Raw genomic sequence first — 24435 nt, 5'->3', positions numbered from 1 at the left:
TACACAGGAAAATGCCGTTAGGACTCAAATTGAAGATTTATAAGGTATTTATCAGACCTTTATGTGGAACAGAAACTTGGGCACTTAAGAGAAAAGACGTTACCCTACTTAAAGGTCTGTTTCTGGTCTTGTCACACATGGAAACCTTGTACCCTACAGGATTTACAAGATTTTTTTTATCATATCCATTCAGCTTTAATTCTAAAATCTACTTTATCGAAATTCTTAAAAAAGCTAGAAAGTTTTCAACTTCTTGAAGGCCTGTTGGAAAGAACCTATATGTTAGAATATAACTACTGGAAAGGCGGCAGAGTAAAGATATAAGAAGAATGTGTGATAAATGTAACGTAATATATGAGGTTAGGGAAGCTCGTCTGAGATACTATGGCCATGTAATAAGGAGGGAGGAGGTGGAACCAATCAAGAGAGCTATGAACATACCGGTGAGGCGGAGAGGTGTTGGGGCGTCAGCAGATCAGGCGGGTGGATGCGTTGAGAAGGGTTGTGGGTGGGAGAGATTGAAGAAATATACAAGGATTAGAAATAGATGAAGAAAGTCGACTCAAGTGCCCGACCCTGCTATACAGTGGGACTAATAAGAACTTAGGGTAGACGACGGCGTCAAGACAACATGAAGATAATTCATTAGACAAAAAATAATTCAAATGAACTCATTCAACAAAAGACTATGAACAACAAACAAGTTATTAAACAACAAAGACATCTATAATAATGAGGCGAAGAAGCCCGGTGTGATGATAAATGCATCATCATCATCATCATCTCCTACGCCTATTGACACAAAGGGCCTCGGTTAGATTTCGCCAGTTGTCTATCTTGAGCTTTTAACTCAATACTTCTCCATTCATCATCATCTACTTCATGCTTCATAGTCCTCATCCATGTAGGCCTGGGTCTTCCAACTCTTCTAGGGCCTTGTGGAGCCAAGCTGAACGTTTGGTGAACTAATCTTTTTGGGGGAGTGGGAAAAGCATGCCCAAACCATCTCCATCTACCCCTGACCATGATCTCATTTACATAAGGCACTCGAGTAATCTCTCTTATAGTTTCCTTTCTAATCCTGTCCTGCCATTTAACTCCCAATATCGTTCTGAGCGCCCTGTTCTCAAATTTACTAAATCTATTGGAGATTGTTTCATTGTCATACTATGACTCATGTCCATATAGTAATACCGATCTCACTAAACTGTTGTATAGTCTGATTTTTATATGTAATTTCAGGCGATTTGCTTTCCAAATTTTACTGAACTGAGCCGTTGTCTGATTTGGTTTTTTCAATCTTTCGCCAAACTTTAAGTCTAAAGACCCTGTAATGGAGATCATAGTTCCTAAATATTTCATCTTCCATTGCATACTCCGTTCTCATCATCTCTTACAGAATTTACTGACACAATGAATGAAAAAGAACATTTGTTAATTACTTGAAGGAAAAAGTAATATGAATATAAGAATATGATAAAGAAAACAAGAGGGCAGAAAAAGAAAACCTAAATTCAAGAAAGGAAGTGGGTAGTAGGTTGGCCAGGGCACCAGCCATCCGTTGAGATACTACCACTAGAGAGTTATGGGGTCTTTTGAATGGCCAGACAGTAATACATTGGATCCTTCTCTCTGATTACGGTTCATCTTCCCTTTGCTTACATTCACACACCGAATAGTCTGGCCTATTCTTTACATATTCTCTTCTATCCTCATACACCTGACAATACTTGAGATTAACAAACAATTCTTCTTCACCCAAAAGGTTACTGCTCTGTAATTATTCTGTGGCCACTTTCCTCTTGGTAAGGGTAGAGGAGACTCTTTAGCTATGCTAAGCAGCTCTTCTAGGAGAAGGACACTCCAAAATCAAACCATTGTTCTCTATTCTTGGGTAGTGCCATAGCCTCTGTACCATGGTCTTCCACTGTCTTGGGTTAGAGTTCTTTTGCTTGAGGGTACACTCGGGCACACTATTCTATCTTATTTCTCTTCCTCTTGTTTTGTTAAAGTTGTTATAGTTTATGTAGGAGATATTTATTTCAATGTTATTACTCTTAAAATATTTTATTTTTCCTTGTTTCCTTTCCTCTATGGGCTATTTTCCCTGTTGGAGCCCCTGGGCTTATAGCATTCTGCTTTTCCAACTAGGGTTGTAGCTTAACAATTAATATTAATAATAATAATAATAATAATAATAATAATTAAAGGAAATTAATGATCAAAGAGGGTTAATGCAAGAATGCTACGTTGTACTAGACATTCAGACAATTCAGATAGTCACGTGTTCTCCATCACAATGCGTATTACTACACAGTATTCTAAAAGTTTTATTCCAGCTGTAACCAGGTTGTGTAATTATCTTCCTAATGTGATGGTTGAATCGGTGGAACTTCAGAAGTTCAAACTCTCTTCAAATTCTCTTTTGTTGAGCAGGTTGACGTAAGTCTCTTTTTACAGTTTATATATGAAGGATCTATTTTAACTTTGTTACTGTTCTTAAAATGTTTACTATTTTCTATTCATTACTTATACTGTTTATAGTATATTTACTATTCCCTTATTTCCTTTCCCTCTGGGCACCAGCCATCCGTTGAGATACTACCTCTAAAGAGTTATGGGGTCTTTTGACCGGCCAGACAGTAATTCATTGGATCCTTCTCTCTGATACCGTTGGAGCACTTGGGCTTGTAGCAGTCTGCTTTTCCAACCATAGTTGTAGCTTGTACTTCGTCTATGAACGTCGGATATGCTGTGGTTGCGCGCCGCTCCTCTTCTCGTTCAACTAAGAATCTGTTCGTTAATTCGGCTAGGACTATCTAACCTATTTTCTAAGTCCTGCGTTCATTGTTCTCGTCTATATTCTTCATCGACATCACTATAACCAACTGTTCCTTCGTTTTCATCTCCAGCAGCAGAAGTGTCTGCTATGTTAATCCTCGTGTATCTAGGCATCTTGAATTTTTATTTTACCGGCTTAAAGAACAACTTTGCTCACAGCATACACACACAGGCATTTGTTTACAACTAGCACCAAATATGTCCCATGTCCACAGATAATGAGATATCGGAACATGGGTTTTTCCACTTTATTTTAAAAATATTCGTGAGTACAATTTACCCAGCCCGGTACTCTCAGACGAGTACTTACTTGTCCTTATGGTCCCTCGAGAGGTACTGCCTACGAGGGGTAAATGCAAGTAAATGCAATGTTGCTCTGTCAAGAGGCTAAATTGATAGATTTTGTGGAAATCTCCACTGTGATGGAATCATACTGTCACCAATAGGTTGACAATACGTCTCTTTATCAGACTTAAGACACGTGACTTACAACAGAGTTCAGTGATCGCGCACCACAATTTATGATAGTCATAGTACTCTTAAAAAGGTCATTAATCTCACTGTATAGGACACACACTTCTACATATTTTGAATACAAGGATTAAGATATATATATATATATATTTATATATATATATATATATAAATATATATATATGTGTACATATATATATATATATATATATATATATATATATATAATATATATATATATATATAGTATGGTATTTGTGGCTTATTTAGATAAATAAAAATCACGAGTATTAGGGGCTAATGATGAGTCGTTACATAATAACATGACCTTATTGTGTAAGATTTCACAGTCGTACCAAGTCTAAGATGAGACCAACGCCTTTATGTAAATGTCCCGCTAGTTGCGCAATGCTTAAATGCGTCATGAGAAAGGGATAATGTTTTGGTTGTTCCATCATTGCTCCCCGTCCGTAGCAGAGGATGAAGGAAAAATGAAGGCCATTATAGGGAAATTGAGTACAGTTAAGCAGACTTGTGGTAGTGTATTCCTCGACGTGTGAACTGATGTTAAGAAAACAGCAATTTCTGGCTGGAATTTCGTGATAGGAGAAAAACAAATAAAGCTATCATAATCTATGCGAACTTTTCGCCTCCGGCCAGGTTTATGTTACAAACTGAATATGAAATTATTATAGGAAAGCTAAGCATGATCATCATAGTATTGTGTGTGTGTGTGTTTTCTGCTTTCTTATAATTGAAATGATCTGAAGTTCCAACACGTTTTGTTGGTCCTTGTCAGAAGGTCGATCAGACATTGCATCGTAAGTTTTATTAGTAAATATTCCTTCCTGTTCATATCAAGTTGCTGTCAATTCTACAAGTATATGTTAGATGATTACACATCATATCTTACGTTGTTAATATTATTAGTTAAGCAGCACCAGGTCACTAAATATGGAAATGCTGTGTAAGAAAGCGTTATGTGTGTTTGAATGTCTTCTGCAGTGGTGTTCAAAACCTTGAAAATATATTAGATTATAGCTTATATGACACGAGGAGAATATAAAATACAAGATTTTGTAACCTGTAAGAAAAACATGTAGCAAGTGATGAATTTAATATAATAGGGATTGTAATGCCCAAGTACTGTACAGTGGTAACATTAACGTAAAACGGTAGATTAATCCGTTCCATGACCCATGAATTTAATCTGTTTACTGGGGAGGTTACAGCTGTGGGCATGACAGTAGGTGGGGTGGGGTTTGACCGGCTGACGTTCTGGTGAGCTTATCTTCAGATGATACTGGAACTGAAAGCCGACACCTTCATACTTTTAAAAAGTTGAATCCAACCTTTTTGACGCCTTTTTTTAAGAAAAGGTTGTTTTATTTTTATCTCTTTTACAGGTACTGTTTTAGTTAATGTTCCGTTAGGCAGAAGCCAGTCATATGACTTACTTCCTGGTTCCGTTTTCACACAATAACCTCTCATTCCTCGAGAGGTAGCACCTTTTGACCTAAAATCTCATTTTCCAGTTCTCTTTTTTTTCTTGGAGCGCGTGTGTGCTGGGGCGTTGGGGTTGCGATGAGCTGGTTAACGTGTTACGGTACTTCTTTTCCAGGATATTAACGGGAATGTACCCAGCCACCAAAATAAAGAAAAACTGCATCGATTGCACTACTCGAAGGTTATGAACAGTGTTCAGACTTAAGAGAAATAATTTGAAACAATATTTCCAGCCCCTGGGTGTATAGCAGCATACTTTTCCAACTAGGGTTGGCGCTTAGCAAGTGATAATAATAATAATGTTGCAGGTTCCCTAAGCTTATTACGGCAAAAAAAAACTGAATGGGAGATCACGTTTGATTATTACTTGGATATTGCATGTGTGTGGGGGAATATATATGACGTGTATGTGCACACAAACTAGTGGTATTCATACAGTGAAGAGCATATGAGGAGAAACTATTTGGAAATAAAGAGTTAAGGCTAAAGACTGAGGTTGAAAGACTAGAATTTTGATGTAAGGTCTTAAATTCAGCAGGAAGCATTTGTCGGTTTTGAGTCAGAGGGAAGACGAACTAAAAATCATAAATGGTTGTTTGTGGATAGGTGAAGTTTAATGAAGAAAAATAACTTTTATTTTAGAAGTGATTTAAAGAAAGTGAGAGATGATCTTGTGTTGAAATACAGGAGGTTAAATAAGGTGGGAAAAATCATCTGCTCGCTGTTAATAATGTAATGCTAATTTAAAAAAAAAAAAGAAATATTTAAATGTATATTTAAAATAGGCATTTTACGGTCACGCTCATATCTAGATTACTACTGCGTCTTGATTTAAAGATTAAAGATAAACGACCAAAGTAACACCGCAGGCAACATCAATGGCTTCTAGTATTCTTGTAAGAATAATAAATAGAATAAATCCCTTCTATGTAAGCCTCAGTCGTCATAAGAAGGCAAGCCGTTGAAATCCATTTTACATAAGAAACTCAAGTGTATTTAGGTCAAGATCTGTAAGGTTTCTCTTACCACTGGATAAGAAATTTCAAGGCTCATTGACTTCAGCAGCGGCAATATCTTTTGTTTTCACGTAAGCAGTGAATTTAACTTGACTTACAAAACATAATTGGTTTTAACCCCAGACTTCTGGGCTGTAATCTCCACAACCATTGCCAGGGCGCCACTCGTTTCTATATTATTCTGAAATAAACAAAAATATTAAAAGATGTGTCTTCCAAACATTATCTCTCTGGTAACATATTAATAGTAAATTTAGGCGTAGTTAACGTCAATTATTAGACTCTTTAATAATGGACCTTCTTGTTCCTTTTTTGCTCTCCTTTACCTACAGCTTACTTACCATTGCCACAGGATGCCAGAAAACTTTCAATCAATCAATCAATCAATTACCATTGCCATGTATTTAAATTTACTTGGCTCCCAATTAACTCCAATCCTCTTGAAGAAAATCTGTAGATTGTAACACCCCATTATGACTGAATATTCCTTTACCTAGTGGGTCCATGCTAAAGATCAAATAATACCTGTCTCTATTTGAATTGTAAGTACCTGATTTACATCCAAGACGTTAGGGTCGGCGATGGAGAAAGTCGAACTCTCCTCTCAAATTATTATTATTATTATTATTATTATTATTATTATTATTATTATTATTATTATTATTATTATTATTAGCCAAGCTACAACCCTAGATGGAAAAGCAAGATGCTATAAGCCCAAGGGCTCCAACAGGGAAAAAAAGCCCAGTGAGGAAATGCAGTAATAAAAAGCCATCTAACATCTGTTGGATTTTCTTATGCTATCTTATCAATATCACACGCTAAAAGATATATTTTTATGAATCCAGAAGAGGAGTTTGACGTGATTACCAACACCTATTCTCAATATTTTCTTGTAACAGTTAAGAAGTTCATACCATGACCGAGTAACTTTCAGTAGAATAAATTTCCCATATGCGGAAAACGTTAATGTTAGCGCAAAATTAAAAAAAAAAAAAAGGAAAAGAATTCACAGAACTGATACTAACAATTAACGCATAATTAGATGCTAAAATACATTCTACATAAATATTCAAAATAACAAGATTAAAATACTGCCAAGTTCTCTTTTGATTATGAGGCCTTGGTTCGAATCCTTGCCGAGGATATGCACTTTTCATAAAAAAAAAAAATTTTCCTTTAGGCTTTTATTCTTAATATTGATTGGATTCGATATCAAAATCTATATGATAATCACCAAACTATAATGAATAGTTACAAGCTCACCGACCATTTACCATTTTTCGGATTAGGGGATTTCGGTCTTGGGGTATAAATGCCTGAATTCGACAGGAATATGTACAGTTGGCTTCATTAATTCTGGTAAACTGGCGTTTCCCTTGGTTTCCTATGAAGTGTACCGAAACTAATGAAGCCAATTGTACAGTAGAACCGGAATCGACTCTTAATTTCTCATAATAGCTCAGTACTTTCAAAGTTTACGGCGTAGTTTAGTATCGATTCTAAGGGCGAGGTTCGAGTCCTGACTCTTAGAAAATCATTTACCTTTATTATTTCTTCCACAGGTTAGGTGAATTCAATATCATGAATTCTCTGTGCCTTGAATGAATGAAAGTCACGCTTGTTAGTCACAAAACTATCACAAATAGTCATGCGACATTAGTTTACCAACCAACTATCATTTTGAAACTGAATTGATTTCGATTTAAGTGGCCGATGCGGTAACGTCCCTGACTGGTGAACGTCAGACTGGGGTTCTTTGGTCGCTGCAACCTCACCATCTTAGTGAGCTAAGGATGGGGGATTTGGGGGAGTCTATAGGTCTATCTGCTGAGCCATCGGCAGCCATTGCCTGGCCCTCCTTGGTCTTACCTTTGGCGGAAAGGGGGCTTGGGCGCAGGTCAGTCTCCTGGTTGATAGGGCAATGTCACTGTCCCTTGCCTCTGCCGTTGATGAGTGGCCTTTAAACCTTTAAACTGGAATATGTACAGCTGATTCAGAATCACAACTTATCGTTCTTAACAGCCTGATAGCATGAAAATCTAATGTTTTGTTCTGTTTAGGGTCTGAAGCATAGGTTTGAATATCGGTCTGGCAGAAGCCCTTTTGTTTTTTATGAAAATTATTTCTTTTGGGGTATTTCCTCAAAAGTTTAGTGTGTTTGTTATCAAGAACTATTTGTTTTTCAATAGTAGTATAGTCTCTCTCTCTCTCTCTCTCTTCTCTCTCTCTCTCTCTCTCTATATATATATATATATGTATACTGTATATACTCTCTCTCTCTCTCTCTCTCTCCTCTCTCTCTCTGTCTCTCTCTTTATATATATATACTGTATATATGTATATATGTATAATATATATATATATATATATATACTGTATATACTCTCTCTCTCTCTCTCTCTCTCTCTCTCTATGTATATATATACAGTATATATATATATATATATATGTGTGTGTGTGTGTGTGTGTGCGTGCGTGTGTATCCTATCACGATGAGCAGTAACCACTTGGAAAGCACAATATATATATATATATATATATGTGTGTGTGTGTGTGTGTGTGTGTATATATTTATTGTTTCTTTATTACAGATGAGCTCTGGATAATGAAAGGTTAATAAACTACTTAGACATAATAATATGAGAAATGTTACAGATCTCTTTATACTCTGATAAATTAGTTGCCTTTTAATCTATTATAGCAATGAAAAACTACGCAGCGTAGAGCAAAAGTGATATTTACAGATTCAAGCAATTATCGGATATACGATTCAATTTGTTTTATATTAGTAATAAAGACGATAAAATAGATGAATAAATGGAACTAACACTTAATAAAATTAATCAATAAATAGTTAATGTATACATATACTGTATAAATTTGAATAACTATGTATGTTAGCGTTGTCTTCTGAATATTGATCTTCATGCAAGTGATTTACGCTTAGCACCAAGTGCATTATTATTTCTGGATATCTTAATTAACACATATAAGTTATTGTTTGTAAACATAGAAAGATGATGATAAAAAATCTTATTTCCTCACTTTTTCAGGTTTAAGCTTTATTTGATCATCATATACATTTTTTTCTCTCTATTAACGCAACGTTGGAGCACAACTTACAAAATAGGAATATATTTATTCTAGGAGAGTAACAGAATTATCGAGCTTGGTAGAGATGTGCCAATAGTAGCGGTGTCGGTGGTATATATATATATATATATATATATATTATAACATACCAATTTGAATTTGCTACTTCTATACTTCTACCACCCATTGCAACATCCATGGCTCCATGTACCTGGTTTCCATTTACCCTAACCAACTCTTTCTCACATTCACACTCAATTTTTCCTCTCAAACACTATTAAACCATTATTAGCGTTTTCATCTTATTACTAACGCTAAACGAGTGCAGTATCATCTGAAAATTTAAATCATTCTACATTCCATACACGACTCATCTTTTTCTCCCACGACATTGCACATACATTCTCTGCCTTCTCAAATGACTTTTATTACTCCACTGATAGAGAACTTGAACATCCACAGACCTTGTCGTATACCGACTTTCCTACCAAACCTGGTAATCTCTTGCTTGAATATTTTAATGATGAATGTCTGAAAAAAAATTATCTTTTACGGCATATATTTGCGATGCCACACATATTGCCTCTATTTATTCTATCATTAACCTATCATACAGAATTTTCTTTTTGCTTTCAAATTTCTCATATAACAACCACATAATCTACACGCCGTTAGTCATCTTTCGTACTTTCTTGGACAGTTCAATACCCATTCCCTACTCATTACCCTAATAAGCCCAGAATAAGCTCTCTGCGCAAAATACTTCCCCAGCATCAGTTAAAGAATAGCAGTGAATCATTATGCCTATCCGACAACACTTACCTCTGTCTAACATTCACCCTCATTCTTGCTTGATATTTAACAATTCTGTTAAAAAACTCCCCTTCATATCACTTAGCACATTCTCAGTCCGTCTCTCACATATCTTTCTGGAATTTCAATAGTCTGGCCTATTCCTTACATTTCTCCTCTGTCCTCATACACCTGACAACACTGAGATTACCAAACAATTCTACCTCGCTCAAGGGGTTAACTACTGTAAAGTTTAGTGGCTATTTTCCTCTTTATAAGGGTAGAAGAGACTCTTTAGCTATGGTAAGCAGCTCTTCTAGGAGAATGACACTGAAATCAAACCATTGTTCTCTGGTCTTGAATAGTGCCATAGCCTCTGTACCATGGTCTTTTACTGTTTTGGATTAGAGTTCTCTTGCCATTTTATTTCTCTTCCTCTTGTTTGTTTAAAGGTTTTATAGTTTATATAGGAAAGATTTATTTTAATGTTGTTACTTTTCTTAAAATATTTTATTTTAATTGTTAATTAATTCTCTTGTTGTTACCTTATTTCCTTTCCTCACTGGACTATTTTTTCTGTTTCTAGCCCTCGGGTTTATAGCATCCTGCTTTTCCAAATAGGGTTGTAGCTTAGCAGGTAATAATAATAATAATAATAATAATAATAATAATAATAATAATAATGTGTTTTTATTTTGCGGTCCAATTATTAAGCTAAATTACATTTGTCTTAAAAAAAAAACAGTAAAATTTTCCTTCAAAACAGGTTTTCAAAAGGTTTTCAAAACATTGTCATTCTTCTTTTATTGAGCCATTTGCCTACCTCTGCACAGTCTTCTCTTCTCTCCTACAAATGCAATTCAAACTAATGCCTTTTCTCATTCGCTAAATTTATCATTTTATTATCCTGTACCCCTCTATCTCCAAAACACCTCGTCCCAATTGAGTTACTTATAAACTTTAAAATCAGTATATGTTTTCATATCTAATGTTCACCTTCCAACTAGAACTACCTCAGCTCTCACTCCTATCAGATTCTCTTTTATCTACTTCGTACAAACACTTAATATACAAAGCTCTGGCTTGCTATTTTTCCTCTTTAGAATTTACTAACTACAAACCATTTTGAAAAAATATATATTTCTAATAATAAAGGGTCTTTATGAATATTTCCGTAACATTCGCTTCTGCCATACTCATTCCAGACACTTTCAACCTATCTTCAATGCATTAGTGTTTTTCACTTCCTTATTAATTCAAGTCACGAGGAAGTACAATTTTCTATACATCAAACCATGTGAAGCAGATATTCTTGAACTTTCCTTTTTGTTAAACTCTTTGTTCTCTTTCAAGCTCAAATTTACCCATTGCTGTTACGATGTCAGATAATATCTAATAATCAGTCAATCGCGGGTCAACACATTACTCCGTGCTAACAATCCTCTTTTCGTAACATGTGATAATAATAATAATAATAATAATAATAATAATAATAATAATAATAATAATAATACCTACTCCTTCCTTTTTTGGTGTGCATCTCTCAACTACTTCTACATAAACACTCTCCGATTTTCCTTTCTCCCGTATATATTAACACAACCAAAATTACACTATTTACATATTTGGGTTTACATAAGAAAGCCGTATATCTACTTCTATTGTTTGTCTTCCATCGAGGACCCCTCATCTAAAACTCAGTAGCATGCCTTGGGTTAACCTAGAGAAACCTTTCAAGTTCGGTTTATGTAGTTAAAAGGAATACAAATTAGTATTATTTAAGATGTTGATGGTAAAAGAAGAAGAAAGGTATCACCATATAGGTTATAAGATCTTTTTACTACACTGATAGAAAAAACTGTAATTTTAATCGGAAAATCTCCGAAAAAATATACAGGACTATTCCTTAATAAATAAAACAAAAGAGAAACTAGTTTCTAAACTACAATGCCTAATTCATGAATCCTATGTAAAAGATCTATTCTACCAAATTTACCTAAAAATATGTAAATTAAAACTTTTTTTTTTTTTTTTGACTGATTCCTTAGTCATCGATATAAATGTTTGACTTTCCTCTCGATATGTATTGTCGTTGTTGAATTATATGAAACTGAATAAGCCTTCCCTTTCTAAGTGGGGATACCTTAACATGGTGCAAGAGTTTGCGTATCGCCATAATCAGCAAAGCTTTACTAGTCGGGGCCACCCATACTAAGTTGGTATCTTGTGAGCAATCAGACGAAAATCTCCCATCATCACCAAACCGTAGTTGCCCAGCGTGATGAGGAAAACTGAGAAACCCCAGACATGAATAAGGATATGTCTGAGGCTTTTGTCCTGTAGTGGACTAGAAACGGTTGCATGTGTTGTTGTTCCTGTTGAAAAAGCCTTATGAAATCCTTCATATTACCAGGAAATAGACTTAAATTTCAAATGTTAGTTAACTATTGTAAGAACTTGTATTTTATGTTTCAGCACGAAGATAAGCAATGATGCGTTATGAGGAATCAGGAACGTTGTTCGTCGCAAGAATCTTAACAGACTTCTTGCTCTGAATTAATGTACCTTCCAGAAACTCTCCGATACAATGTTCACTACTGTTTAAGCTAATCTGCCCTAGCAATTCTTATATTCTATTTTTCATTTTAAAGTTTAACGAGCTTCTAATAGGTAGAGCAACGTTTCTCAGAATCACTTTGAAAATACTTAATAACATCCATTTTGAAAAAAGTCGGGAATACTACGTTTTGTATCGCAAAGCCAGCTAAGGTTTTCTTTTGTTTTTTCATACTTTACAGTTATCAGTCAAGCATTAATTCAACGGCACGTCGAGAAGCTTTTATCTCCAAGGATTCATGAACAACATTGTCCCTTCCGCGATCCTAAAACAACTAAGTCAGAAGTCTTTCTAACATTAGTTGTAAAGGTCTTACTGGACTCTTTTCCCAAGAAAATACAGTGCTTCACATAAACTCCTTCATAACAGAAACGTGAATTAATCTGAAGAAAATATTAAAGTATTTAATAGGATATTACATCAAGAAGAGATATTATGAACTTAATAATATTTAAGGCAATCTACTTCACATATGATCATGAAAAAATCAGTATATGTGTGCCTATGAACAGTTGAAGAATATTGAAATAATATCCCTATGCTTTTTGAGAAATTAAAGGGTGCCCTTAACTGAGAAAAATTCATTACTTACCTTTGAAAAAAAAAGGTTAGAACGTGTTTAGAATGAAATAGAAACAGAACGCAGGAGAGATGGAGACCATCAAAGAGGAATATTGCAAAACTGAGTCTACAGAGAACATCAGCGCAAATGCCAAAGACCTGGAGTGTACATGGAACGAAACCCCTAACCCTATGCGTTTTGAGCAAAAAAGCATCAATTGCTCAAGTGCACAAAATGACTTTGGTGACTCAGAACAAAGTGTAGCTGCGTCTCATCGACAAGGGCCATTATCTGATGGTGAAACTTTATTTATTTGTAAAAACTGCAACTCACCTGATCAAACGTCAAACAGTAACATTTGCAACATGGAAAACAATACTGAGGATTCAAAAAAATTTAGTGATTACTCAGAGACAGTTCAAGAAATTTCCTCTGAATCAGAGACCATCTCAAGATCAACGGCTGTCACTGCATGTGTAAAGCCCATTGTAAAACTTACTGAAGATGGAAATGGCCAGGTAAATCCGATTTCACCTCAAGGTAATGTAGTTAGTGAAGATAGTCAAAACTTTCCTTCTAGTTCTAGCAGCTCTGAAGAACCTCACACATGGGAGAATAATGATGCAAATTACTCTGAAGGCTCTCAAAATTGTGAAGACCATACCAGAATAAATCAAAATCCAAGCTCTTCTAGGATTTCTGTCTCGTCTCACAACTATAATACCGCTACAGCACTTCATGAAATTTTACCATCCAATTTCGATATAAGATCTTTGTCAACCGTATCCTTAGATAGTTCTGTAGATCAATCTGATGATGAAAATCCACAGTCTGTAAACTTACACAGTTCAGCTGCTAGCATTGTAGCAGTCCAACAAGGGAATGAAGAATTAACTGAGCACTATGATGCAAACCCTTCTTTGGAGAATGGCGTGCAAAGAGCACCAAGAATTATTCACATTCAACCAAACCAGTTAATAACCTCACCACTTAAACCTAAAAATTGTACATGCCAGTATCGTTCTCCATTTATGAAGCTAAGTCCCCCTTGCTATTTTTGTTCCACCACTGACCGACCTCCAAAATACAAAGAAACAGATAGTTTTAACTGGAAAGAAACCAAGGGCAAATTACTTGGTGTCTTTAGAACTCTCGCAAGGAAAAATCCTACGCAGCAGGGGCCGTCAACATCCAGTGAGTTTAGCGAAATGAATAATAATCTATTTACTATTAGTGATGGAAGGTTTCAGGGGTCATCACACAGTAACCATGGAGAAACCTACAACTCGAGTAATAACCCCTCAGTTGCCCAACAGGAGTCCCAATTTAATACAGCTGAGGCTCAAAGAATTGAGATCAATATTACTGAATCTGGTAGTAATAGATGCTTACAGTCAGGAAGACTTGGCAACTTTTCTGGGAACAGTAATGGAAACATAGCCCTACATACTGTGTCACGAGACCCACCACCTTATCTACCTGGAGACACAGGAATACCTCCACCTTACTCACCTCCTACTCCATCTTCATTTGTAACACCCTCCACACATGACCATTGGATATCAGAGGGGCACTGGCAGAATGATTACGACTTTACTCGAGTACATCTAATAAGGAACTGGTAATTAGTTTTTGGTTGTTGTATTTCAGCCATTATCTAATAGCTTCTTTCAGAGCTACACTTGTCAGAATATGGAATTACAACTTATTGTATACACTCATACAGTAAAATATCCAATACAAATGTAAATATCTTGAAATACTAAAACTTAAAGAAATGTGATTTTGACAAATAAAAATTCTGACATTAATGAAATTTTATTTAAAGTTTTTTTTTTTTTTTTTGAAGATTCAAGATCATCCACATATTTCAAAATTTGCTTTGGCGTTTCCAACTAAATACCGTTGTTAGTTCATTTCAGTCCATCCATTCATCAAAATTTCATTCATAATTTCGAAATTTCATCATATTTCAAGGTAGTCTCTTTCATTTTTATTGTATTAACCTATATAATAAAGAGTAATTCCATTGTTCAACCGGTGTAACCCTGAAGAAATTTGTTAGATAAGAGCTGAAACAGCTATATGTTTGTGTGTATATATATATATATATATATATATATATATATATATATATATATATATATATATATATATATATATATATATATATACTGTATATATATATATATATATATATATATATATATATATATATATATATATTTATATATATATATATATATATATATATATATATATATATATATATATATATATATATATATATATATATATATATATATATTGTAATGTCGATGGACATTTGGCATCTTCTTGTTTTTCAAATTCCTTTTGTCTCCTGTTTAAAGTAGAAATTCTGTGGGAAAAAAATTTAATTTTATTAGCTGCCTACATCTGCTTTAGCCATCCACTTCTCCCCTTCATTACGATCAAAGGCGAAACTCCTTCACAGGGAACTAAGCAACCTTTTGAAAGGATAACAAAAGAATCTGATGACTCGAGGCAGGTTAAAATAAGTATTCCATAGTAGAAGTGAAAACAATAGTGAATCATTTGGACTATCAGTATAAATAAAGGTTGATTTTTGCCATTTACCCTAGTGAAGGTGGGTTTATTTCGACTCTCAGTTTTGTACTTCGAATCGAAATCAACCCGTATCAACCATTAGAGCTGATTGATAAGTTTGTAAAACTTGCCGGTTATATGATAATTGTATTGCTAACACTCGTAATTTTCGTTAATTCAAACAAGCTACAAATACCTTTCAATATCAAATACACTCTTCCTCGGGATCAAACGCCCAAGGCGAGATTCATTGTATAATAATCCTATCTGCCTGAGCAATAATTCGAACGGTTGACCTCACCGTCTCCCCTATACAGTAAAGAGCAAGTGTCTCTCTCTCTCTCTCTCTCTCTCTCTCTCTCTCTCTCTCTCTCTCTCTCTCTCTCTCTCTCTATATATATATATATATATATATATATATATATATATATATATATATATATATATATATATATATATATATATATTTATATATATATATATATATATATCCTGTCTTACTCAGCGGCTCGGCCTCTCCCCATCCCTCAGGTGGGGGGAGAGGAATAGCCATGCCCTGCAAGATCTATAGAATAATATTCTATAGACCTTGATGCCCTGGTTAGGGGGGATACCCCGAGAGGTACATTCGGGAACAATCTCCCACAAATGGCCGACCCAGCGGGTTGTCGTTAGGAAAGGTGGGTTGGGTGGGAAGGGTTGGATGTGTGTGTGTGTGTGTGTGTGTGTGTGTGTGTGTGTGTGTGTGTGTGTGCGCGCGTGCGCGCGCGTTCGTACAAGTCTATCTAAATATATAGACGTAATTTTTGACGGCTCGGGTACATTAGTGTGGCTATAAAGGTAGATAAGAGTAGACTTCTACTCTGCTGCACATATATCATGTCGAATGATTGGAAAGTTTGTAATCTTCTGAATCAAAAACCAAAAGGGAAATTCATTTTATGACAAGTACTCTTGGCTAGTCAGCCATTTTAATCTTAGCTCCTGACGAATTCAGAAGTACAAGTGTATATATAGTATATGTGTATATATATTTATATATATATATGTGTGTGTGTGTGTGCGCGTGTATCATATTTTCGTAGTGAGATACTAGACAATGCCAGATTATGGATGACGTTCTTGTGAAATTGTAAGACACTGGCTTAGCTGTTTTAACAAGATAGAAGAATCCCACTGACATACTTTAAGCCAAGCCATAGTATGGACATGTAGTTGAAGTCAGAAAATATGGTGAAATAAGATGTACCCATACTTAACCGAAGACTGCACATATGTTACCCTTATTATATTTTTTATAGCGGCCCTCTTGTTTGATAATTACTTATTCTACTAAATTTAATATTTTTAAGTTATTACATTTATAAGATTGATTATTGATATGGTAATCATTAGTATTATATGTTACTGATGGTAAAAGATTAATTTTCACGAATATGTAAGACTGTGATATACTGTCACTTAAGAGTTATCCTGTGAAATGTATTATCTTTTTTCTCTGTTTTTTTAGGTACGTTTGTCGGTGATGGTAAACAACTGCGTAGATAGTATTTTTCATAACTACTAATGTTTTATTTAGAAATATCCAATATTCATATCTTGATGTTTTAACCAGAAAACTTGTAGCCTCTCTGGTCCTTTACGATAAATTTGTTGTAGTTTTATATCAAAATTTAATTCGTAACGTTATCAGTAGTTTGCTACATTACCGTACCCAAAACAGAGATAAAAAAATTGATTTCTGTGAATGAAACTGCTAGTCAAAACTCATAATTAGGATAGTAGACATAGAAAAAGTGTACTACAATCATTAATCACATAATAAGCTCTTCTTAACATCTTTGTGATATTATTGAGAGATCATCTAAATCCACAATGCATATTATTATTATTATTATTACTATCCAAGCTACAACCCTAGTTGGAAAAGCAAGATGCTATAAGCCCAGGGGCTCCAACAGGGAAAAATAGCCCAGTGAGTAAAGGAAATAAGGAAATAAATAAATGAAGAGAACAAATTAACAATAAATCATTCTAAAATAAGTAACAACGTCAAAACAGACATGTCATATATAAGCTATTAACAACATCAAAAACAAATATGTCATAAATAAACTATAAAAAGACTCATGTCCGCCTGGTCAACAAAAAAGCATTTGCTCCAACTTTGAACTTTTGAAGTTCTACTGATTCAACCACCTGATTAGGAAGATCATTCCACAACTTGGTAACAGCTGGAATAAAACTTCTAGAGTACCGCGTAGTATTGAGCCTCGTGATGGAGAAGGCCTGGCTATTAGAATTAACTGCCTGCCTAGTATTACGAACAGGATAGAATTGTCCAGGGAGATCTGAATGTAAAGGATGGTCAGAGTTATGAAAAATCTTATGCAACATGCATAATGAACTAATTGAACGACGGTGCCAGAGATTAATATCTAGATCAGGAAAAAGAAATTTAATAGACCGTAAGTTTCTGTCCAACAAATTAAGATGAGAATTAGCAGCTGAAGACCAGACAGGAGAACAATACTCAAAACAATGTAGAATGAAAGAATTAAAACACTTCTTCAGAATAGATTGATCACCGAAAATCTTGAAAGACTTTCTCAATAAGTCTATTTTTTATGCAATTGAAGAAGACACAGACCTTATATGTTTCTCAAAAGTAAATTTACTGTCGAGAATCACACCTAAAATTTTGAGTCATACATATTCAAAGAAACATTATCAATACTGAGATCCGGATGTTGAGGAGCCACCGTCCTTGACATACTTACAATCATACTTTGAATTTTGTTAGGATTCAACTTCATACCGCATAATTTGCACCATGCACTAATTCTAGCTAAATCTCTATTAAGGGATTCACCAACCCTAGATCTACATTCAGGGGATGGAATTGATGCAAAGAGAGTAGCATCATCTGCATATGCAACAAGCTTGTTTTCTAGGCCAAACCACATGTCATGTGTATATAGTATGAAAAGTAATGGGCCAAGAACACTACCCTGTGGAACACCGGATATCACATTCCTATAATCACTATGGTGCCCATCAACAACTCTTTGAGATCTATTACTTAAAAAATCAATAATAATGCTAAGAAACGACCCACCCACTTCCAACTGTTTCAGTTTGAAAACAAGGGCCTCATGATTAACACGGTCAAAGGCAGCACAAAAATCAAGGCCAATCATACGAACTTCCCGACCACAATCAAGGGATTTCTGTACAGCATCACATGCTCCAAGGCCTTTACGAAAACCAAATTGCAAACTAGGGAGTAGATGATTACCTTCAGCAAACCTATTAAGACGTTTTGCCAGAAGACGTTCAAAAACTTTAGATAATATGGGAGTTATGGAAATTGGGCGGTAATCAGTTGGACTTGAGCTACCACAAACACATTTACATAGAGGAGTAACATTACCAATTCTCCAACTAGTGCTAAAAGCTCCTCTTCTTGCTAACTTGCGCAACATAACAGATAACTTTGGAGCTAAGAAATCTGCCGTCTTTATAAAAAACAAAGGAAAAATACCATTTGGGTCTACACCTCCATAAGCATCAAGGTCCACCAACAGAGCTTTAATCTCACGAGATCGAAAAGCTAAACTAGTTAGTTTAGCCTCAGGAAAACAGGAATGAGGAAGTTCAAGTTTTTCATTACTCTGTTTACTGTCAAAAACATCAGCCAAAAGGGTTGCCTTTTCCTTTGGACAGTGAGTGACTGAGCCATCTGGTTTAAGTAAAGGAGGAACTGTTGCATCTACACCAAAGAGTGCAGATTTAAGGGTAGACCACCATTTATGTTCCTGAGTTGTACCAGAAAGTGTTTCTTTTATGGTTAAATTGTACTCCTTTTCAGTTGAGGCATAAACTCTCTGAGCAAAAGCTCGAAGCCGAGTATAGTTGTTCCAGGTCAAATCTGATCTGTTACCCTTCCAAAGATGATAGGCCTCCTGTTTCTCCAAATAAGCACGTCTACAATCATCATTGAACCACGGTTTGTCCTTCACTCGGTACCTTAGCACACGAGAAGGGATACGCCTATCAATTATGTTGACTAGATTCTCATTCAAAGGGACAACAGGATCTACACTATTATATAATTGTGACCAATTCAAGCACAAAAGATCATGTAAAATCCCATTCCAGTCTGCTTGGGATTTCATATAAATTTTACAAGAATATGATATATCAGGGACAGGCTGCTCAGTCTTCGCTAATAATGAAATCAAGGCATGATCAGATGTCCCGACTGGAGAACCAACCTTACTAGTTATAACGCCAGGGGAGTCAGTGTATACGAGGTCCAAGCAATTACCAGACCTGGTAGTAGCTTCATTTATGATTTGCTCACAGCCTGATTCAGAGGCAAAGTCTAAAGCTCTTAAGCCATGGCGATCGGTAGGAGAGATAGAACTTAACCAGTGTGCAATGAGTGTGACTGTATTTTAACTATATAATATTTTTAGCGACTGTAAAGTTCTTGAAAGAGAGGGAGATATTTATGTTTTGGTGAGAAAAGTTTTATTGACCTTTTATCAGACTGAGAATTGCTCAGTTTTTAGAATTCTAACTTTTTTAAGAAACAGGTTTATAGATAAGATTTAAATTTTTATTTATCACAGATTTTTTTTTCTCAATTTATTTATCTTTATCCATTATATTTAATATATCTATTTTATTCATGTATTTAACATTAATATAGATATTTTTTCTACCTGGTTTTTGGCCTGGTTAATCTCCTCCTTTTAATGATAATAATGATATTCTAAGTACGTATATTCATTAACAATATCTGGAGGTTCGTTTATAACCCTTATTTGTTGTCTGCATTTTCTTTGAACATTACCGTAGTTTTACTCATGTTAATCTTCAGTCTTACATTTCTGCTGCCTCTATTCAAATCTTCAATCATCTTTCGCAATTCCTCCCATGATTCACTAAATAGAACTATGTCATCTCATATATATATATATATATATATATATATATATATATATATATATATATATATATATATATATAAACATATATATATATATATATGTATATATATATATATATATATATATATATATATATATATATATATATATATATATATATATATATTTATTTATTACCTCCGCCAGGAGGGTATGTTTTCGGTTCGGTTTGTTTGTTTGTTTGTTTGTTTGTTTGTTTGTTTGTTTGTTTCTCTGTTTGTCTGTCTGTCTGTGGACAACGTAGAGGCCACATTTCTACACGGAATCACTTCAAACTTGGCCAAGTAGTTCCCCAATGTGTATGGAAGAACTGATTAAATTTTGGTCAAGGTCACCCCAAGGTCAAGGTCACAGGGGTCACTGGTGTCACTATGACATAAGTGGCCATATCAAGAGACAGAAATAAAGCACTGACTTTTGCATAAGCCAACAGGGAAGTCCTAGTCCAGGCGCAACCCATGGGTGATGTTCAAATTTATAAAGGTCAAAGGTCAAGGTCATATTGGTGCATTATATCAATGTCATATTAAGTATCAGTGGCAAATGAACAAAGATCACTTGAAGGTCAAAAGTCAAGCAGGTCACTTGAAGGTCAAGGTCACGTGAAGGTCAAGGTCATGTGAAGGTCAAGGTCACCTGAAGGTCAAGGTCACGTGAAGGTCAAGTACATTTGAAGATCAAGGTCACTTGAAGCCAAGGTCATGTGAAGGTCAAGGTCACGTGAAGGTCAAGGTCACTTGAAGGTCACGTGAAGGTCAAGGTCATGTGAAGGTCGAAGTCACATCAATTCATGATTCTAGGACATATGGCGCTCTAGGTCACCTTGGCGGAGGTATGTCCTCTACGAGGACCATGTCCGCGTTCAGGACTTGCTCACTTGTTTATATATGCACACATACATACATACATACATACTGAAATAGATTTATTTACTTATTTCATCCATTTCATAAGCATGATAAATTGATGTCATTCATTACTAATATTTAAAGTATCAATAGTACCTTATTATATGATAGACCTTACTGTATCTCTAGCAGGCCTTTAGCTTCAAGTCCTTTGCTACAAATATTGTACTGAAAACAGGCCAACTTTACAATTCCATAAGTATCCATGTATTGTAATAGGAAAAGACTTTAAAGATCACAGTTGCAATAAAAATGATAATACGATAATTGTTTGCTTACATGTAAGACATAATAACCAGGCTCAAAATCTCCTTCCACAGCCAATGCAACGTGTTTTACTCCTTGCTGCTCGCCACAGTCACTACGTTGGCCATTTTCGGCACGGAACCTCCCATTCCTCTGTTGTCTTGCGGCATCATCTTCTTCACCTTCCTGGTGTACATGCCTGTCATCTGGTTCTTGGAGAAGGTCATCCGGTGGCGCCCATGGGAGCCCATGCTTGACAGAGTGCCTCCTTTCTCTACAGTGGACTAATGATCGATGAGTCTTATAAGAGTGTTACGAAAACATGTTTAACTTTCACCAAGAAGGAAACAAGAGAATGAAAATAATTTCATATAATATACTATGCTGAGTATAATGAAAAATACTGAATAGTCAAAATTTATGATAGAATATAAGTAGACGATATGAAATTTAAGTATATTTTCATGTGTATTTCTCTTTATAGTATGTAATCATTGGATTGTATTAACCAATATTCTAGTCTATGTTAACAAGACTTTTTTTTTAGTTGTAGGCCTATACTACATTATTTAGTCGGTTTTATTTTATGTAAAATTGTGGTATGATCCTACAAACCTTTTTAAACTGTTCAATATCTTTTCAAAACCAATAACCCCATTAAAAAAAAAATTAATTGCAATCGTGGGAACTTGGGTTTCCCCGAAGTTCGGTTTGCGTTCTTTACAAATTTACATGTCAGTAACAAATTGCGTTTTCATTTCTAATAGCCATTTTGACAATTCTTTATGCTTTATAGAAATAAGAAACTCACTTATATATATATATATATATATATATATATATATATATATATATATATATATATATATATATATATATATATATATATATATATATATATACACATATATATATTTACTGTGCATATATGTGTATTTGTATGACATTGATAAGTTCAAGCATTGTTGTGATGAGTGGTAAATTTAACCATAAACTTTATATTGTAAACACTTGAAGAGAGTGTACTGAGTAAGGTCTCTAGACCTCAGTGGTTTAAAGAGAGAAAGATAATGAAGTTTTTGTTTCATTAGGAATAATTCCGTTGTTTTTTTAACAATGAATCAAGAAAATAAGTCACTTGAATCAGATAAATTAATTCTCTTCTCCCTCCCTTTTTGGACAAGTGTTTGTGTTGAAATAAAACCAAGTTACCTCTAGAGACATCACATGCCTTTTTTCATGATTTCACCTTTACAGAAAATGTTTACCATTTCTGAATATTTATTTTCACTCTCCAGCGACCTTTCTTACGTGTGTATAATGACAGACCTGAGAATGTGTATAGTTTTATATTTTTTTTAATGTATAACTTGAACAACTATCACATTTGTTTGTATAGAGTTGAAAAAAAAATCATTTCAAAATGTAGGAAACAACTGAGCCCATTGATTGGGACACATTCTATTGCATGTCAATATGTCTGGGGGTATAACAGGGAACATACCTTTAGCTGAACTTCGTAGTAAAACATCATGAGAAAGTGAATACTAATGGTCTTTGCTGGTTTGGCCAAAACATGAAGTTATCTTCAGGATAACTGCAAATACGCACTTTTTATGAACTGTTTTGAATGAAAATATTTTTATTAACTTTGGAATTATAAGTAAATGCTTCATTTGATGAAATCAACTTAAGAAAAACAATTGTGAATTTCATATGATAATTCAGCATGGTTATGTAAATTTATTTCCAGGTACAATTTTCCACAAAAGAAGAGTAATATTCATAATAACTTGAGCGTTACCAGGAACTGATTCATTTATTGGGATTATATATAAAAAAATAATTGAGAAATTCATAAAATAATTCAGATTGATTGTATAATTTTAAATTTCAGTTATTTTTTTCTAGATATGGAGAATAATATTTTTATTAACTGGGAGAGTTATCAGTCATTAATTTCATTTGGTGGAATTACCAAGAGACCCAACTCTGTTCCGTTAAAACAATGTTATTTTGGGGTTACATCAAACTCTATCTACTTTTATGTTTCATGACCAGTTTCTTTCATTTGAAAGATAATTTTATATGCAAAAATTTGGAAATTAGGAAATTTTCATTGCATTTATTTCTTATAGGTATTATTTTATTAATATATAGAAGTCACTTTAAAGGTGACTATTCATGTTTTTTTTTTTTTAAATGGGTTTTCAGTTTGCAGGTTATAAGATTTCCTATCTTTTCTTTTTTAATGACAAAATTTGGTCTATAATAATGATAAAATAGATGCAATATTTTCTCAAAAAATTTCAAGTTTTGAGTAAACGGGTTTCAAAGCACTTTCTTGTAGAGATTGGTTAAATAGATTTAATATGGATAAGCATAGGCTTTTAGCGACAATTTTTCCACACCATTGTGAATCAAAAAGGAAATAGTCATCATACTTCAAGATTTATTTACTTACCAGTGTTGACCACCTTCCCTCACATCCAAAAGTATATCTCCACACACATACATAATAATACGCTACATATACCAAATGTCACATATGAGCAAGGCGTGACTAGTATGACAATTCTCGTCCGTGTAATTTTCTATGTACTAATTTCACACTTTTGGACTATCTAGTTATCGTCTATTATTTTTACAAATGCAATATTTGATATAACACACCAATAATCTATTCCAAAGGAAATCATAAAATATTTCTACCTTCAATATATAGGTAAAAGTCTCTCTCTCTCTCTCTCTCTCTCTCTCTCTCTCTCTCTCTCTCTCTCTCTCTCTCTCT

At 34.5% G+C, this 24435-nt stretch overlaps 1 protein-coding gene across 2 annotated transcripts in view; it reads left to right on the top strand.

Moving 5' to 3' along the window:
• LOC137616977 (uncharacterized) overlaps positions 1–22101 on the top strand; it is a 561322-nt gene extending 539221 nt beyond the window's left edge. The window contains exons 1-2 of one of the 2 annotated variants that reach the window (XM_068346843.1): positions 13127–14525; positions 21719–22101. In XM_068346843.1, the coding sequence (XP_068202944.1) occupies positions 13270–14525; positions 21719–21932 (1470 nt within the window). In that variant the 5' untranslated portion in view covers positions 13127–13269 and the 3' untranslated portion in view covers positions 21933–22101. Of the gene's footprint in view, positions 1–13126; positions 14526–21718 lie in introns of those variants that run through there. The other variant, XR_011039536.1, reaches the window with a different exon arrangement.
• The last annotated feature ends 2334 nt before the right edge of the window (positions 22102–24435 follow it).

Source organism: Palaemon carinicauda, chromosome 23 (genome assembly GCF_036898095.1).
Source record: "Palaemon carinicauda isolate YSFRI2023 chromosome 23, ASM3689809v2, whole genome shotgun sequence".
NCBI lineage: Eukaryota > Metazoa > Arthropoda > Malacostraca > Decapoda > Palaemonidae > Palaemon > Palaemon carinicauda.
Note: the sequence above shows the minus strand (reverse complement) of the source record. Positions and strands in the feature narration are given on the sequence as shown.